An 18,906-nucleotide genomic window follows, 5' to 3' on the forward strand; every position below is an offset into this window, starting at 1 on the left:
TTTAGAATTGCACAAAGATGTAATAGCACCGTTGACTTCACCTGCCCAAGAATTTTTAGTACACCCGTCTTCCTGAAATAAAAAATTATTTTGTCTCTCAGAGTGCTTTGGGCTACTCTTTCTGAAACCCTCTGACCCCAGAATTGGCATTTGCATGCAGGGGAATAAGGCAGAAAAAAGCAGATGGCTCTCTGCTCCTCTTGTGCTGGTGTCTTCCTGAAAGATAGCAGCACTTGTCAGAGTTTGTGCCCAAAGGCCAGTAACTAGAAAAGGAGACGAGGGTTTAGGGGGGCTGATAACCAGTATCAGTTCAGGTTTGAATGTTTTCATGTTTTGCTTCATTGTATTTTAGAATTTCAGAAACTGTATAGGTCAGATTCTTTCTGTTTTTTTGTAGGTCAGATTCTAATTTAAACAGGGTCACTGGAGGTTCTTTGACAATTCTGTGTAATACAGTTCGTTTTAAAACTAATGTGTGGGGTTCAAGTGAGTGCATGTTACTTCCATTGTAGTACATAGTTTGGCTTAAATGCCCGAATGGGGCTGCTCTGCATTGCGTTCCGAGCAGGAGCTTAGAGCTACTCAAGTCCTAGCTGAGAAGAGGAGAGTGGCCCTGCTGGAGAAGCAAGTCAGGAGACTTGGGTTCCAGTTTCAGCAGTACCACAGGGACCCTGGGACACTGACTCATTCTCCCCCTAACCTCCTAAGCCTGGGGGGCGAGCTGTCGGTGAAGGGATGTGGGTTGGTTTCCTTTGATTGCAGACAAAGACCCCTAAAGTGTGGGCTAGAATGACACGCTGTAGGGTCAAGGCAGTGCCTGGCTCGTGTACTTCCTCCCCTCCCTTGCTGGGCCCCTTTGGGCTCCTCTTCCATCCTCTCCTTCCTCGTTCTCCTCCAGGCCTGGAGGACCCGATGGCACTAACCAGTCACCGGTTGGTAAGGCCACAGAAGGCCCGGGCGTAACCCTCCATGCTTCCTTCCAGTGGCCACACGTAGTACCACCTGAAGTCATGGTCTCTATGTGTTCAGTTTGTTTTTCCCTGTAGAAGGCTGTAAAAGCAGGGACTTTGTTTTTTCATGGTTTTATGTCCTGTGCCAAGTGCAGCATAAGTGTTCAAGTGTGGATAAATGCATAGAGTCTGGGAGTTGGATGCGGTGATTACTCCCTATTTTCGAATGAGGAGACTGAGGCACAGAGAGGTCAGGTGAGGGCCCGGGCTGCACAGCGAGGCAGCGGTGGGACTGGGGTGCACTCAGCGCCGGTGTCCTTACCCAGTGGACCGTCAGTCTCAGGTCAGATACAAGAGACTGGGTCCATCCTGCCTCTGCGTCTTGCTGTGAAGGGCGTATCTTATGACACGCAGCAAAGCAACGTGAAGGTCGTCAGGCAGCATAAAATACCAGTAGCTCTCAAATGTCTTTTTGCTCCTCGCCACAGTGTTCATCTAGTGCTTTCATAGATGCTGACTCATGAGTCCTCACAGGAAATCTCTGGGTTAGAGTGTTGTCACCTCCATTTCTTGGCTCAGATTAGTTGAGTGGGTCCAGAGTCCTGTAACTAGCATGTGGCAAAGCAAGGACGTGACCCCGGGTCATCCCGGGTTAGCGTCTCTGCCGAACAGTTACTCCCTTCTCCCAGTGCCCATGGCCTTCTTCCTGCTCATCGGACTGGCCTTCAGGAGCCGCTCCCATCCCAGAAGCACAGGCCCACTGCCCCCACTCACCATTTCCACCAGCACCACTGAGGCCTCTTCCAGGGCCTGGGTGGTGCATGACCCACTTTCTCAGTGCACCAGTCAGATTTCTCCATCTGCGGGGGTTTTTTGGGTTTTTTTTTTTTTTTTTTTTTTGGTCTTTTTGTCTTTTTAGGGCTGCACCTGTGGCATATGGAAGTTCCCAGGCTGGGGGTCCAATCAGAACTGCAGCTGCTGGTCTACACCACAGCCACAGTAACTTGGGATCTGAGCTGCGTCTGTGACCTACATCATAGCTCATGGCAATGCCGGATCCTTAACCCACTGAGTGAGGCCAGGGATCAAACTCGTGTCCCCATGGATTCTAGTTGGGTTCATTACCACTGAGCCACAACAGGAATTCCCAATCTGCATTCTAATAATGCTCTCATCCAGCACATAGAGTAGGTTCTGAGTTAACATGTAAGAGAAACTCTAATATTGTCACCCTCACACCTTGCAAATACCTCCAGGGGGCAGTTACCATGGTTTTGTGTTTGTCTCTCTGCTGGCTTGCTTTTTTTGGGGGGGTCCTTTTTAGGGCTGCACCTACGGCATATGGAGGTTCCCAGGCTAGGGGTCTAATCAGAGCTGTAGCCGCTGGCCTACACCACAGCTCACAGCATTGCTGGATCCTTAACCCACTGAGCGAGGCCAGGGATGGAATCCACAACGTCATGGTTCCTAGTTGGATTTGTTTCCACTGTGGCAAGACAGGAATTCCTCTGCTGGCTTTTAAGGTTTTTTTGGTCCTCAGTATTCTGTTACTTTCACCATAATGTGTCTAAATGAGGACTTTTTTTTTCTTTGCTATTTTTAGGTCTGCCATGTGCGGCATATGGAGGTTCCCAGGCTGGGGGTCGAAACGAACATGCAGCTGCTGGCTTACACTGCAGCCACAGCAGTGCCAGATCCGAGCTGTGTCTGTGACCTACACCACAGCTCACGGCAATGCCGGATCCTTAACCCACTGAGCGAGGCCAGGGATCAAACCCTCATCCTCCTAGATACAAGTTAGGTTTGTTTCCACTGAGCCACAAAGGTAACTAATTGAGAACTTTTAAAAAATCCTCCTGTTCCTGTCGTGGCTCAGCAGTAGTGACTCTGACTGGTATACCTGAGGACGAGGGTTCAATCCCTGATCTTGCTCAGTGGGTTAAGGATCTGGCATTGCCATGAGCTGTGGTGTAGGTCACAGAGGTGGCTTGGATCCCAGGTTGCTGTGGCTGTGGTGTAGGCTGGCAGCTGCAGCTGGGATTCAACTCCTAACCTGGGAACTTCCATATGCTGCAGGTGAGGCCCTAAAAAAAAAAACTGAAAAAAAAAAGGAGATCCGGTCCTGGCACAGCGGAAACGAATCCGACTAGGAACCTTGAGGTGCCATCCCCGGCCTCACTCAGTGGATTAAGGATCTTGGTTAAGGTGTTGCCATGAGCTATGGTGTAGGTTGCAGACGGAGCTCGGATCCTCTGTTGCTATGGCTGTGGTGTAGGCCAGCAGCTGAAGCTCTAGTTAGATCCCTAGCCTGGGAACCTCCATATGCTGCGGGTACAACCCCATAAAGACAAAAGACCAAAAAAAAAAAAACCTAAAAAAAATAAAAGTCCTGCTTGGGACGTGTGCCTATTTAACCTGAGCATTCTTTTTTAATGCTGTGGAATTCATTTTTCAAGTCTGACCGCCCCCTCTGGCTGTACCTTCTGGGCCTGCAGTGAGCTGCCTGCTGCTCCTCCTGGTGCTTCCATTTCTCCTTTGCTGCTGTCTTGTGCCCCTTCCGATCCTTCTTGGAGTTTTGCTCCTGAGCTGCATCTAATCTGCTGTTTGATCATTCACTGCGTTTACTCTCAGTGACTGCTTTTTAATTTCAGGATATTCTCTTTAGTTCTGTTTTAAGTTATTCTATTTTTAAATCATTTTTTATATTTATTTATTTATTTATTTATTTTTTTAGGGCCGAACCCACGGCATATGGAGGTTCCCAGGTTGGGATCAAATTGGAGCTGTAACCGCAGGCCTACACCACAGCCACAGCAATGCAGGATCCAAGCCACATCTGTGACCTACACCACAGCTCATGGCAATGCCAGACCTTAACCCACTGAGTGAGGCCAGGGATCGAACCTGCATCCTCATGGATGCCAGTCAGATTCTTTTTTGCTGAGCCATGATGGGAACTCCTTTAATCATCTTTTTAAAAACTTCCTGGTCCTTCATTTCTCTGTTTAAACACAGTGATCATTGTTTATTTCTGATGGTGGTTTTAGTGTCTTGGTTCTCAGGGCCACAAATCGTCCCTTCAGTTGTGTTTGCTGACTCTTGCTCCCTGTGTGTGTTGTAATTTCTCTTATAAGCTAGGTGTTGTTTTTTTTTTTTTTTTTGGTTTTTTTGTTTTTTGTTTTTTTTTTGTTTTTTGTTTTTTGCCCCCTTGGGTGATTGGCCTTGGTCCATTTGTCTGTATTCGCCCCACAGCTCCAGGTGTCCTGCACCACAGAGGACCTCACGCCCAGTTGCCACGCACACCTTCATTGCTTCTGAGAGAACTTTTTCTCTCTACACAGAACCTCAGAGCCTCAGGCAGAGTTAAGCTTTCTCACTGATCAGCGGGTGGAGTTTTTCTCTGTCTTTTCTCTGTCTTTTCAAAAAGAGGGTTTCCTCAAGGGTCCTGGTTTTATGTACGCTCAGCACTACCCCTCACGTGGGCTTAAAAATCCCACTCTAGAGGGTTAAAGCCAAGTTGCGGGCACCATCCATGTTCCCCTCCCCCCAGCCCCTGCAGCTCCGCTTAGAGTATTCTTTCTGGATTCACCTTTTTAGTGAGCCTAACCATGATTAGAACTTCTTTTGATTGTTGGTTACTTTTTTTTTTATTTTTTTGACAGTAAATGTGGGAACCGGGGTGGGGGGACTCAAGGTCTCAGGGACCAAGAGCACTGCCTCAAGAAACCACACTGCTTTTATTGTGCTCTTTAGATGAGATCAAGTGAGGAGGGGCTATGGGTGGAGGATATAGGGTTCCTTTACTATTTTATAAGTTCTTTTACTATTTTAAAAGCCACTTAGCTGGTAAAAGGTTAAGCTTTTACTCCAATCTTTAGGCACATAACAGTCTTTGTTCTTAAGCTTAAGTCATTCACCAGAACTGTGACTGTTTTTCAAGCAGGAAGATGGGATAAAATAAAGAAGGACAAGATGGAGTTTTCAGGAAAGAGGCTAAGAAAATATTGTAGAATGTTGGTTACATTTAATCAAGCATTTCAGGTATTTGGAATTGATGGCTTCAGCATTAGCTTGATCTACCATGTTGTCAGAACCAGAATTCCTTGTATATATAACCCTGTCCTGTATTTCTTAGGCACCCTGACATTCGAGACCACTGAGCTCAAAGAAATAAGAAAAAAAGACTTATAGAAATCTTGGCACTCAAGTCATTCTGCCTTATCCTAACTGAGAATCGGGGAGTGGGTGTAGAATTTTGTCACTTTGTTCCTCTTTTCTCAGGGGGCTTATTCCATTCTATATTCATGTTAAACCCCTCTATCTTTAAAGGTATTGATAGATTTATTTATTTATTTGGGAGTTAAAGGAGATAGTAGATAGGAAAGCACAGGAGTTGGCTCAGTAAAAGGCAGATTTTTTTTTTTTTTTTTTGTCTTTTCTAGGGCTGATCCCACGGCATATGGAGGTTCCCAGGCTAGGGGTCCAATCAGAGCTGTAGCCTCCAGCCTCCACCAGAGCCACAGCAACGCAGGGTCCGAGCCACGTCTGCCACCTACACCACAGCTCACGGCAACGACAGATCCTCAACCCACTGAGCAAGGCCAGGGATCGAACCTGCAACCTCATGGTTCCTAGTCGGATTCGTTAACCACTGAGCCATGACGAGAACTCCCAAAAGGCAGATTTGAATGTACGTCTTGCTTGCTCTGAATCAAATCCACTGTTCCTTTGAAAAGTAGACAAGAGCTTGGGTCATCCGCCTCCTGGCTTTCCGGTTGGCATATCCCACGAAGGTCCGACAAGTGTGTCGTCCCAGGCAGAGCCTTGGGAGATAGGTTTTGAGACTAGAATTGTAGTGCTGGAATTGCTAAATGCTTAGAGACCTTCTCTTCTCCCCCGCTCCCTGTACCTCACATCCCACAGTCTGTCAAGGGCACCACTGCTCCCTTAGTGTCCTGCCCCGCTGCCCCGCCGATGCCTGACTGCACATTCAGTCAGGGGAGAGCATGAGCCTGGGCTCTGCATTTCTAATGCAGCAGCGGTCTTCATCCGCTGTGAGATCCGTTAGTTGAACTGTGGGATGCCTGCCCCAAGTATAACCACCGCTTCAGTGATCTAGGAAATAGCTAGATCCAGGTCTCCACTTGCATCCTGCCTGGAGAGTTTTACATGGTGAGGGGAAAGTACTTGTACCTTTTTGTATGAGTGGGAAAGTTCCAGTCAGTCCTTCGTGAGGTGGCATCGTTTCTGGATTCCTGAAAGCTTTGACTCTCAACATGGATTCTAGTTTCACTTTTTCCTTGTCTTTTTGATCTTTCATGAGACTCATGTTTGTCATCATTACTAAAATTTCCTCCTTTCATTTTCATTGTACCAGTATCCATTCTGTTTTTCTTTTTTTCTTTTCTTTTCTTTTCTTTTTTTTTTTTTTTTTTTTGGCTACACTCATGGAAGTTCCTGGATCAGGGGTCAAACCCACGCCATAGCTCTGACCTGAGCCATAGCAGTGACACTCCAGATCCTTAGCTGCTAGGCTACCAAGGACCCCCCCACACACATACACCCCAGTGTCAGATATTATAATTCAGCTTGGGACTGGCTTATAATTGTTTCTAAGAATTTTACTAAACCCTTGATTTTTGTTTCTCTAGAAACTGAAATTAACCTTTGAACTTTTTTATGTGTTTATTAAGTACAACATCTGTAGCCTGTTTTTCAAGCTCACTGTTTGATTATGTAGGTGTTGCGAATTTACTGTTTCTTGGTAATAATCAGAGTCCATTTTTCAGGTGGAAGATGAGCTTAGTTCTCCAGTGGTGGTATTCAGATTTTTCCAGGAATTACCAGGCTCAGGTAGGTGATTTTAAAAAGAGGGTTATCTTTCTGTCTGTGTTTAAGGGTTTCAAATTTGAAACCATTGTAAGTCAAATAGATAGTCCAGATTTTTTTTTGGTCACACCTGTGGCATGTGGAAATTCCTGGGCCAGGGATCGAACCCATGCCACAAGCAGTGACCTGAGCCACAGAAATGGCAACACTGGATCCTTAACCCACTGAACCACAAGAAAAGTACTGTAATCCAGAATGTTTTGATTGCTAAAATCTTGTCATCATTTCCAAAAGAAATTTAATAATGTTCACAAGAACTCCAGACCTGTTTACCTTAGCATTTTACTGACAGTTTCCTGTGATTTAAACCTGTGGTTGCCAAATGCCAGTCTCTGGACTAGTGCCTGAATGAATGAAAGAGTTCCTTGAAAATACAGTTGGGAGCCCTACTGCCTAAGTTGTTTTTTTTTTTTGTGTATGTGTGTGTTTTTTTGTTTTGTTTTTTAAGGCCTCACTTGCAGCATATGGAGGTTCCCAGGCTAGTGGTCAGATTGGAGCTGCAGCTTCTGGCTTACACCATAGCCACAGCAATGCCAGGTCTGAGCCGCTTCTTCGACCTACACCACAGCTCATGGTGATGCCGGATCCTTAACGCACCAAGCGAGGCCAGGGATCCAGCCTGCATCCTTGTGGATACTGGTCAGGTTCACTACCGCTGAGCCACAACAGGAACACTCCTACTTCCTAAGTTTTTTGATTCAGTAAATTGGGTCCAGGAATCTCAATTTCAGAGCTGTAGCCGCCCGCCTAAGCCAGAGCCACAGCAATGCGGGATCTGAGCTGCGTCTGCAACCTACACCACAGCTCATGGCTACGCCGGATCCCCAACTCACTGAGCGAGGCCGGGGCTCACACCTGCAACCTCATGGTTCCTAGTCAGATTCGTTAACCACTGAGCCACGACGGGAACTCCGGAATCTCAATTTTTAAAGACTGTCCCAAGTGCCCCCTATGTAGTTTCCCTAGAAACTGAAATTAACTCCAGGCACTGTCGTTTTTCACCTGTCCAGTGACCTCTCACTTTCTTACGTTCCACACACCCCATCTCGCCATCCCGTCACTCCCCTGCCCTGAAGCCTGTGGTATCTTCCCGTTCCAGATGGATGGGGTGTCTGGGTCCCAGCCTTTGCCTTCCTCTCTGACTTCCTCTCAGGCCGCTTTCCTTCTTTCTCACTCTTCTTCCGTCAGACGGGTCTTCTCTGAGTCTCTAGAACATAGCATTCTCCTGCAGCAAGACCTCTGACTGCTGCTCCCCTGCTCTCCTGGCTCCTCTCACCATCCAGGTCTCGGCAGGGTCCGCCTCCTCCTGGAGGCTTTCCTTGTCTGGCCTGTCCCAGGTGACTCCCTGGCATTGTGTCAGAGCCCTTTCCTTTTTTCACAGCCCTAACAGCAATATAAGGTGATTTCATTTTGTTTCTTTGTGCTGTTTCTTCAAAAGAATGTCAACAGTAACCTGAGAAAAACCTTGTCTGCCTCATAGCTCAGCCCTGTGCTGGCACAGCGCCCTGCACGAGCAGGCCCCTAGGCTGTGTGAGGGAAGGAGCGCAGTTGTGCAGTGAGGCCCAGCAGGCTGCGGGGCTCCAACTCCCTGCTCGGGGCTCAGTGCTTGTAGACCAGCTGCTAACATAACGACGCTTTGATTTCCCCTCAAAACTCCTTGAAAGGAAAGCTTTTTTTTTAGGGCCACACCCATGGCATATGGAGTTTCCCAGGCTAGGTGTTGCATCGGAGCTGTAGCCGCTGGACTATGCCACAGCCACAGCAATGCGGGATCTGGGCCACGTCTGTGACCTGCACAGTCTTCGACCTGCGCAAAGCTCATGGCAACACCGGATCCTTAACCCACTGAGTGAGACCAGGGATCGAACCCACGTCCTCATGGATGCTAGCTGGGTTCATTACAGCGGAGCCATGATAGGAACTCCTGCAAGGAAAACTTTTTAAATGAAATTAAGAGTCCTATTTGAATATATTCAAGTGTTGTATTTTTCATAATAAAAAAATGTGAAAGCTTTAAACCCTTTGTAAGAAACACATTAAAAAAATTTTTTTAGGCGTTCCCGTTGTGGCTCAGTGGTTGTCAAATCCCACTAGGAACCATGAGGTTGCGGGTTCAATCCCTGGCCTTGCTCAGTGGGTTAAGGATCTGGCATTGCCGTGAGCTGTGGTGTAGGTCGAAGATGCGGCTCAGATCCCGAGTTGCTGTGGCTCTGGCGTAGACTGGCGGCTACAGCTCTGATTAGACCCCTCACCTGGGAACCTCCATATTCCATGGGAGTGGCTCTAAAAAAGGCAAAAAGACAAATAAATAAAAATAAAAAATTTAGGCGTTCCCCCTGTGGCTCAGTAGGTTAAGAACCCAGTTAGTATCCATGAGGATGCACGTTTGATCCCTGGCCTCGCTCAGTGGGTTAAGGATCTGATGTTGCTTCAAGCTGCCGCATAGGTTGCAGATGTAGCTTGGATCTGTTATTGCTGTGCCTGTGGTGTAGGCTGGCAGCTGCAGTTCTGATTCGACTCCTGGCCTGGAAATTTCCATATGCCGCAGGTGTGGCCATAAAGAGAAAAACAAACAAACCATAAATTTACCATCTTAACCATTTTAATTGTAAAGGGCAGTGCTGTTAAATATATTCACATCGTGTACAGCAGCTCTCCAGAACTTTTGCTTCTTGCAAAACTGAAACTTCATTAAACACTAACTCTCATAGCCCCACCCCCGCCCCTGCAGCCACCGTTCTGCTTCCTGTCTCTGTGAATTAGACTGACTACTTCATGTTAGTGGAATTAGACGGTATTTGTCTTTTGGTGACTGGCTTATTTCAGCATGGTGTCTTCAGGGTGTGTCCGTGTTGCCAGTGTGACAGCTTTCCTCACTGGTGGCTGTGTGCTCTGTCATGTGCATGCCCCATGTTTTGTGCTCTCACTGTAAGATGCACCTTTCATTCCCATGATACCTGAGACTTTTCTCAGGTATCTTTTGGGAGCTAAGTGAGGCGGGGTTGGGGATGGCTCGTTAGCTCCGATTCTGGGAGTTGAGTCCCCTTTCTGTGCTTGTGTCAGATCCAGGTCCTAACGTCGTCCCTGCGCCCAGCGTGGCCCCTTCGGCAGTCGGCCGGGAGAGGCACTCCTGTGACGCTCTGAACCGCTGGGTAAGGGTGGCTGGCACGGGTCCGGGGAAGCAGAGACCCACAGGGGAGCCTCCTGAGAAGGCGCACGGCTTCGGCCTGTGCGTCCTAAGAAGCCCCGCTGCCTCAAACGCTACAAGGCCTGTGGCGGCGCCTCCCCACTCTCCCTTCGGGGATGTTTCCTCGCTGCTGGCTGAGGCCGCACAAGCAGGCAGGCAGTGCAGCCCCTGGGGGAGCACCTGTGTGGTGACCCCAGAAGGCACATAAGCCGGAGCCTGCATACCTCTGGCAGCCTGGCACCAGGACATGAGTATAAAGAACATTCTAAACAACGTCAAAACTCACCGGCAGGACCAATCCTAGCGAAACAGTGGACACGCCCAACCCGGGGGGTTTGGTGAACTGTTTCGGTACACCACGCAGTTAACCGTGTAGTCACGTGGTGGTGGCGGAGGGGGGACAGTCACCATCAATTCTGTGAAAAAATGCAGGTTACTGCTGCACGGCATGTAGAATATCGGTTTCATGACAAGAGAAAATACACAGAAGACCCAGGGCCGGGCCAGGGAAGGGGTGGGGGCAGGGACCACATGTCAGCAGTGGGTGTTTCTCACAGGTGCATTGTGGGTAATTTTTTTGTTCACCTGTCTTGCCTAGATTTTTTCCTACAATGGACTTGTATTTTTTAGTAAGGAAAATGAAAAGATTTACTGTTTTTTTAAAGGAGTTGCAATAATATTCAAAGAAAATTGAAAATTAAAAGAAACTGGCCTCCAGGAGCCTCTTGGGTCTGGGCTGAATGCTTGAGGGTGGGTCCAGAGAAGCGTGTCCCCCCCTTGCAGGAGTTGTTCATTCTGCCCCTTTCTCTGCAGCTGGGAGAGCAGTTGAAGCAGCTGGTGCCTGCGAGCGGCCTCACAGTCATGGACCTGGAGGTCGAGGGCACATGCGTGCGGTTCAGCCCTCTGATGACAGCGGCAGGTAACCGGTCTCCGTGGGTGGCCTGCGATTTGGTTCTGGGTCCAGGCTGTGGGGCTGGCTGGCCTTCCCTTGTGATATTCCCTTTTCTGGCTGGAGAGGCATCTCCTTTCCCTTTGGGCTGAGTTTAGGTAAATGAGCCTTCCAGGGTGACTTCTCAGAAAGAGAGACTTTTCTTTTTTTTTTTTTTTTTTTTTTAAGGGCCGTACCCATGGCATATGGAGGTTCCCAGGCTTGGGGTCAAATTGGAGCTGCAGCTGTCAGCCACAGCAACCCCAGATCTGAACCATGTCTGTGACCTACACCACAGCTCACGGCAACGCCGGGTCCTTAACTCACTGAGCGAGGCCAGGGATCAAACACGCAACCTCACGGATACTAGTCGGGCTTGTTACTGCTGAGCCATGGCGGGAACTCCAGAAAAGGGACTTTTGAAGTCACTTGAATGCCCACATTTCGATGTGCTGTGATCCTCTCTGTACTGTTCAGTGGGTCTCAGTCTAGAGCGCACATCAGAATCACTGTGGAGCTCTGAAAACTCCCAGTGCCCGGCCCAGCTGCGAGGATACTGGTTACTGGGTTTTTTTGGAAGGGAGCCTGGGCGGCACAGGCTGGTGAAGGTTGAGAAGCACTGCTGTAGACAGTTTAGAAAGCAGTACAGCTGAAAGCACGGGACCTTGATGACAGAAAGTCCCCCGGCCGTTTCCTGCCCATGTGGCCTAGAGCAAGTTTCCTCTCTCTGGCTGCTCCCCAGCGCCTCATGGTGACGTGAAGATTAAACCATGAGATCAGGTGTGTGAAACGGCTTGGGTAGTGCTTGGCAAATAGTAGGTGCTTCAGAGTGAGCTGAGAAGAGAGACATTAAAGATCTGTGGGAGTTCCCGCTGTGGTTCAGTGGGTTAAGAATCTGACTAGTATCCGTGAGGATGCACGTTGGATCCCTGGCCTCGCTCCATGGGTTAAGGATCTGGCAGTGCCCTGAGCTGTGGTGTAGATCGCACATGCAGCTCAGATCTTCTGTTGCTGTGGCTTGGATCCCACGTGGCTGTGGCTGTGGTGTAGGACAGCGGCTATGGCACCAGTTTGACCCCCTAGCCTGGCAACCTCCATAGGCTGTAGGTGCAGCCCAGAAAAGACAAAAAAAAAAAAAATTATTTTTTTTTGGCTTTTTTTATGAGATGATTTGAACCTTTTTAGAAAATATTTAATGGCTTTTCATGAGGTGTTCTCAACATTTCCTGAAAGATATTTTCTCAAGGATGTTGAAATAGGGAAGTGCAAACTGTCCTGTAAGGACAAGCCATCGTGAGGATGGCCGGTGGCCTCCGGCCCCCGTAGGAGTCTCTGCTCCTGCTCTGCAGGGGACCCAGCCCCAGAGGCTGAGCCTCTCAAACCGAGGAAGCCGACTATGGACACCCCGGGCCACGCATATAGAGGCTTAGATCACGTACAGAGTTTGAACCGGTGGAAGTGGGCACAGCGATGTTGCCAGGACTCTTGGATCCCTGAACCCTGAGGCCTCTTAGGCTCTGACCTTCCGAAGTGGCTGGTACTGTTGTCATCGTCACCCACCCTTTCCTGCCACTCCCTCCAAAAAACCTCTCTCTCTCACTCCATGATGTTAATAAGGAGCGAGACTGTGTGGTCGCCTGTTTCTAAGCTGCGATGGGACGTCGATAGCCTGACGGAAGCACAGCCGTTCTGAGAAGGGTGATTTCTCCACTAGGGTTGCATTACTTATTACATTGGCGGAACTAATGCAGTCTTTTGTGTAAGAAAAAATTGTGTCTACACCTGGACCAGCCAGCTCTGAATTTTTACCACCACATTCTTTGGTCTCTGGGTTTGTTGGCTTTTTTTTTTTTTTTTCCTTCAGTCCCTCAGCTCCAGCTGATCAGATGTACCTGGAGCCGCTGATGTTGTGACAGTGGAAGTGGCACGTCCCGGTCATCTTCAGCCGTTCCCTAAGCCTGTCCCTCACGTTCTCTGCTCACCCCCAGCTTTAGGCACCCGGGCAGAGGACATGGACCAGCTGGTGGCCTGCATCCACGGCAAGCTGCCGCTCCTGACCTGTATGCTGCAGCTGCGAGAGGAGTTCAAGCAGGAGGTGGCGGGCACGGCGGGCCTCTTATACGTTGATGACCCCAACTGGCCGGGAATAGGGGTAGTCAGGTACGCGCCGAGGAGCGCAGGCCGGTCATTTGATGACCCAGCTTAGAAGTCCGCGATGAAGACCGTGGTCTCAGGCCCTCTGTCTGGGGTTGGGGGCATTCCTGCGCGTGCGCTCAGGGCAGCGGGCACGGCGCCCAGCGGGAGCTCGCTGACGAAGGCGTCGCTGCGTGTCCTTCCTGGGGAAGGGTCTGCAGGGGCGGTGCCCCGCTCAGGGCCCAGCGCACTGCGTCCCCCCCGGAACCCAGGTCCCGGGGCTGGGCAGCGCCCGCCCTCCGGCCCCACGCCCACCAGGACGAGGGCCACTGCCCGGTGCTTGCCGGCGGGACCCCCCGCCCCGGCCTCTCCCGCACTCCTGCCCCGGGGCCCTGGCTGTCGGCTGCGGGCTGGAGGGTGTCTCCCCTCCAGACCCTCCAAGCGGCTCCTAGGCCCCTTTCTCCCATCCCACACTTGGGGCAACGTCCAGTAGCTTCTGCTCCACCTGTAACCTGGGGTCTGAGGAGACAGCAGCTCTTCGGGATTCTGGAAGTCCTGTTGTTTGCTGTCGTTTATAGGTATGAACACGCGAATGATGATAAGAACAGTTTGAAATTAGATCCAGAAGGGGAGAAAATCCATGCTGGACTCCTGAAAAAGCTCAATGAACTGGAATCTGACCTTACATTTAAAATGGGTGAGTACTGCTTCTGCGAGTCAGTTGGGAGCCTCGGAAGGCTGTTTTCACACCGGCTTAGCAGGACCTGGGCTCCCTTGCGTGGTTTTGCCCCTCCCAGGGGGAGGTGGCCCCTGCCCCTCTGCAGGCGCCCCCGCTTCCCGGCTCCTCATCAGAACCCCCGGCGTGGGGCCCCGCTGCCCGGCCTGCCTCCTGACGCAGGACTCGGAAGCGAGGGGGCCTTGTCTTCCCACAGGCCCCGAGTATAAGAGCATGAAGAGCTGCATTTACATCGGCATGGCCAGCGACGACGTGGACGTTTCTGAGCTAGTGGAGACCATCGCCGCCACAGCCCGAGAAATCGAGGAAAACTCGAGGGTCCGTAGACTGATGGGTGTCTCCTTCATCTCTGGGTTTCCCCTGGGCCGCCGGCTGGGGTCTCGGAGAACGATGCTACCCCCGGCCACGTCTGTTCATTCCTTCCTTGCCTGCGCGTACATCCGGGCTTCCAGTGAGCTGGGCTGCGTGCCAGAGGCAGGCATGCTGGCGGATTGGACGCAGTCCCTGCCCCCTGGGGAACCCACGTACGGAAGCCAGCGAGGCAGTGGGTGACGTGGCCAGAAGGCAGGGGTTGAGCATTCAGGGCAAGGCCATCGCCTCTGCCCCCGGGGCCGGGCAGAGTTCCTGACGGGAGCTGGTCCTGAGGCTGAATGTGACAGTGCTTCTGATGATAGAACTTCCCACCAGTAGTTAGATCTGCTTCTCGTGGCCCATGGGCTGGGAGGACCAGGCTCCCAGGCTTAAAAGACATTCCCGAGTTCCTGTGGTGGCACATTAGAAACAAATCTGACTAGGAACCATGAGGTTGTGTGTTCGATCCCTGGCCTTGCTCAGTGGGTTAAGGATCCAGTGTTGCCCTGAGCTGTGGTGTAGGGCACAGACGTGGCTTGGATTTGGCATTGCTCTGGCTGTGGTGTAGGCCGGCAGCTGCAGCTCCGTTTCAACCCCTAGCCTGGGAACCTCCATGTGCTGCCGGTTTGGCCCTAGAAAAAGACAGAAAAAAATCCTCTTAAAAAAAAAAAAAAAAAGAAAGATGCTCCCCATGCCAGGTATTCCAGTCACTAGAGCTCACTCAGAAGGAGGGACACAGAAGCCTATGTCACGCAGTTCACTTTTGGTGGCCAAAGAAAAGGGACTTTGAACAGCTATAGCCGTTCCAGGATGGACTTCTTGAAGCTTCTTCCAGACCTGCCTGTGTCACTTCTGACTCCATTTCCACGAATGTTGTGTGGTGTGTCTATTTCCTGTTGATACAACGTTCAGGTCGTAGGGACAGTTATTTTTGTTCCAGGGTAAATGAGCTGCTCACCCAAGTATGTCTCAGGCTTCCTTTAGCATTTTGACCTCTTCTATCTGACTGTCCGGTTTTCCGGCGGGACTTCGAAGGGCTGCTTACGAGCACACTCTTGAAAAATGCCCCCAACTCCTAGTCCTAGGCCCCCAGCAAGAAGCTTAAACAAGCGATGCCTTTCTTGGTCTTAACACAGCTTCTGGAAAACATGACTGAAGTGGTTCGGAAGGGAATTCAGGAAGCTCAGGTTCAACTGCAGAAGGCAAATGAGGAGCGGCTTCTGGAAGAGGTGAGGCCCCAGGGGGCTCCCGGTGGCCCGGCCAGGCGGCCCGTAGGCTGGGCTGGAGCAGTGGTCGTGCCTTGCAGGGGGTGTTGCGGCAGATCCCTGTGGTCGGGTCCGTGCTGAACTGGTTTTCTCCGGTACAAGCTTCACAAAAGGGAAGGACCTTTAACCTGACGGCAGGTAGGACCGCCCCCTCCCTGGCTCCTTCACCTGGAGAGTCTGCCCCGGGCTCTGGTGCCCTCCCCTCGTGCCCGACAGCCAAGTGGGCACGGAAGCAGGCCCGCCGCCCCCGTAGCTCCCTCCCCGGGTCCGGCAGATCCCTCAGGCGGTGTGTCCGGGGGTCTGGCTCCTTGCTGTCCTGCCAGCCCTGGCCCTGGCCGGGGGCTGCTCCCGCAGGGGCAGTGGGAGGTGGTCGCCGGCAGCGTGGAGCCATTTTAGTCCCACCAGGCAACCCGCAAGTGTTGGCAATCACTGGGGTCTGGGGAAGAGGCTGTCACATGGATTCCTGTCCCAGCGGGCAGGCGGTGGGATAACTCCCAGCACCCCCCAGGCCCCTCCCAGGAAACGATGACTGCGTTGTCACATGGCAGCGACGGGTAGCCAGACTTCTAGCCCACCGAGCCTCAGCCTTTGGCACAGAGGCCCCGGCCCTTGTCGCTGAAGGGCAGTTCCCACTGGAGTCTGGCTCCCCAGGCATGCGGGAGCCACGCTGCAGGCTGCTTGTTGTCACACGCTCATGGGATACATGGGGTGGGGGGCGAGGCTGAAACACCCCAGCAGCGCCAGGACTGGGGGGCACAGCCACCAGCTGGCCCCCTCAGCTCCTGCCTGTGTCCCGTGGGAAGCTCACCAGGGAGCAGGCCGAGTGGGGCCTCTAGGGCCGCCTGCCCAGCGCCCTGCACGCCCCCTGCCCACAGGCTCCCTGGAGTCCACGGAACACACTTACGTCTACAAAGTACAAGGCTCTGGAGTGACACCGCCTCAGACCCCGTCAGCCGCACGCACCAGACAGAGACTCCCAGGTATGTCCAGTCTCCGTGTTGAGTTGGCTGACACTGCAGGCAGTTGGTTGTTTTTCTTTTGGGAAAGTAGGACCTTTGCATCCTGTAATGGTTTTCCCGTTTGCTATTACTGGCGTTGTTTTGTTTTCTTGGTTCTTCAACCCTAGTCCTATTTCTCTTCATTTAAGAACTGCTGTCAATGGCCCTTTAGCCATTTCAGAGCCCCTAGAAACCCCGGGCTCAGCGCTCCGCGGGGCCAGCAGGGGCAGGAGAGCTGGCGCCGTCTTTAACCAGGCCTTTATTCCCGAGCTTTTCCTGACTACGATTCCCTCAGATGTTCCCTCAGACGTCCCCCGTGCTGGGGACACGTTAGTGTCATATCAGCTTCAGTTCTTGCCTCATCACTTAAATGCTTCAGAGCCGGTAATCCCAGTGATTTCTGCTGAAGCAGGTGTAATTAAGTGATGGCTTGGGAGTTCCCTGGTGGCCTAGTGGTTAGGATTGGGTGCTTTCAGTGCTTCGGCCAAGAAAAAGTAATAATGATAAGTGATGGGTTATTGCAGAAGTGCCCCTTTCCGAGCACTCATTGCTGTTCATTGATCTTCCTATAGGCCAAAAGCCTTTTAAAAGGTCCCTGAGAGGTTCGGATGCTGTGAGTGAGACCAGCTCGGTCAGTCACGTTGACGACTTGGAGAAGATGGAGCACCTGTCAGGCGGGCAGGACGCCCCGGAGGCTGACAGCCCAGAGCAGCACCCCGGGCCCCCCGCTGCAGAGGCCGAGCAGCCCAGGGCCCTCCAGGACGGGGCCCAGCGCCCGGACGATGGCCGCCCACAGGTAGAGGACCCCGAGAGCTTAAGATAAAAGTCAGTGTTTGTTTGGAGACTATGAATATTGTGTCAGGGAAGATGACGTTACTCTGCAAATGTGAACTGTGCCACATGCTCATGAGAGAAATGTTATTTGTGCTTAACTGGGATTTTTGCACAAGTGTGTGCCTGAAAGCCAGGCTCCTGGGAGGGCAGTTGACTTGTCTGACTTGATGGGTATAGGACAACCCCCAGCTACTGTTTGTGTTGACCCGGCCGTAGTACTGCCGTTTCCCCCCAGCCGCCGTCAACACTTGTTATCACGAGGCACACTCTCAAGTTCGAGTGCCTGCCGCTTGAAACACTTGCCCTTATCGTTCTCAACATATGTGTATGAAGTTACTAGCTTGCACATAACGACTCTTTTGGTAAGACAGCTTTCTCTAGAACTTTCTGGGTTCTCTGTTGTCCTGCTGCAGAGGAGAGACAGACAGCGTTCCTGGCCATCTGTTTCCTTGGTGTTTAGTTTGATCCGGTCTTGATACACAACTGGATTGTGTTTGGCTTGAAGGAGAACGGGTTTCAGAAGGGCTGTAAATAGGAGCGTCGGAAGCCCCCTCCTGCCATCCCAACTGCTGCCTCCCCGGAGACGCAGTCAGGACTGGGTCCACTCCAGCTGTGGCAGGGTCAGAGGGCAGGTTGGACCAGGCAGTGCTTGTGTCTGACTTACCTCTGCCACACATCCATTGCTCCCTTTATATATGATTTGTAAACAAATTGAAGGACTCATCTATTAAGAGGAACTGTAAAAAGTCTCCCTGACCATATTATATATATATATATATATATATATATATATATATTTATATATATATATTTATGTATATTTTTAAATAACTGGTAAAGCTTTTAAATTGGCACACAAGTACAGACTATACTCATTTCTACGTTTACTATCTGAAAACTCGATAAACACTACTCTTCAGCTCCTCCTGTGAACTATGCTGTGTAGCACCCTGTGGAAATTCTACAATAAGCTCACCTTTGACCTGTTCTCATAGGGGCTTCCATAGCTTCTGTTCCACTGAGGAGCCCTTGGGGCCCAACTCGGAAACAAGAACCAGAAATGTAATCTTTCTTTCTCAGGCTGATCAAGCCAGACTACTACTGAAATGATTGGGAGTAAACCCTTAATTTTACTGCCCGTTTCTACTTTTCCAAAAGTACCGCGTCATTTCGTTGATCACAGGTAAACGGCCCCTGTGCCTTTTAGTCCAGCGAAGTCAAGCCACGGGGGACCTTGGGATGGTGGGGATTCACCAGGGGTTTGTGGACGTCAGACTGAAAGCCTTAGTTGTGCCTCATTAAGCCTATAATTACACTCTGATTCCATGTGATTGCTGACATACGGCACTTGTCAAAATGCAGTTTTTCTTTTTTTTTTTTTTTTTTGGTGCAGATGATTGAACAAGGTCTTCCCTGTTTATTGGTGCAATGAAGTTTAGCAGATAAAATGGGGGAGGGGAAATTATCACCTTTAACAAGATTAATTTTTAAATGTTTTTATATACTTGGAATAGTTAAATTGGTTTTGCTGAAAAAGAATTTCACCCTTGAGACACTATTTGAATGTTGGTTTCAATAAAGGTTCTTGAAATTGTTACCAGCGAGTTCACGTCATGAATTGCCAACAGTGAGAAA

At 50.6% G+C, this 18,906-nt stretch overlaps 1 protein-coding gene across 6 annotated transcripts in view; it reads left to right on the plus strand.

Annotated features, from left to right (window-relative positions):
• PDXDC1 (pyridoxal dependent decarboxylase domain containing 1) overlaps positions 1-18,906 on the plus strand; it is a 67,667-nt gene that overhangs the window by 36,287 nt on the left and 12,474 nt on the right. The window contains exons 14-25 of one of the 6 annotated variants that reach the window (XR_014840731.1): positions 6,740-6,803; positions 9,903-9,991; positions 10,840-10,945; positions 12,943-13,114; positions 13,666-13,784; positions 14,020-14,141; positions 15,311-15,403; positions 15,481-15,577; positions 16,315-16,419; positions 17,010-17,233; positions 18,352-18,454; positions 18,665-18,868. Coding sequence is in view for 3 of the 6 variants with exons in the window: in XM_085017514.1 (XP_084873640.1) it covers positions 6,740-6,803; positions 9,903-9,991; positions 10,840-10,945; positions 12,943-13,114; positions 13,666-13,784; positions 14,020-14,141; positions 15,311-15,403; positions 15,481-15,577; positions 16,315-16,419; positions 17,010-17,233; positions 18,352-18,381 (1,221 nt within the window). In the remaining 3 variants the exon portion in view is untranslated. Of the gene's footprint in view, positions 1-6,739; positions 6,804-9,902; positions 9,992-10,839; positions 11,237-11,925; positions 13,115-13,665; positions 13,785-14,019; positions 14,142-15,310; positions 15,404-15,480; positions 15,578-16,314; positions 16,420-17,009; positions 17,348-18,351; positions 18,869-18,906 lie in introns of those variants that run through there. The other 5 variants (XM_085017514.1, XM_085017513.1, XM_021086178.2 and 2 more) reach the window with 5 other exon arrangements.

The sequence above is a fragment of the Sus scrofa genome, chromosome 3 (assembly GCF_054392235.1).
Source record: "Sus scrofa isolate SSC_HxYL_T2T_F1_AM1 chromosome 3, Sscrofa_HxYL_maternal_Yorkshire_Landrace_v2.0, whole genome shotgun sequence".
Lineage (NCBI taxonomy): Eukaryota > Metazoa > Chordata > Mammalia > Artiodactyla > Suidae > Sus > Sus scrofa.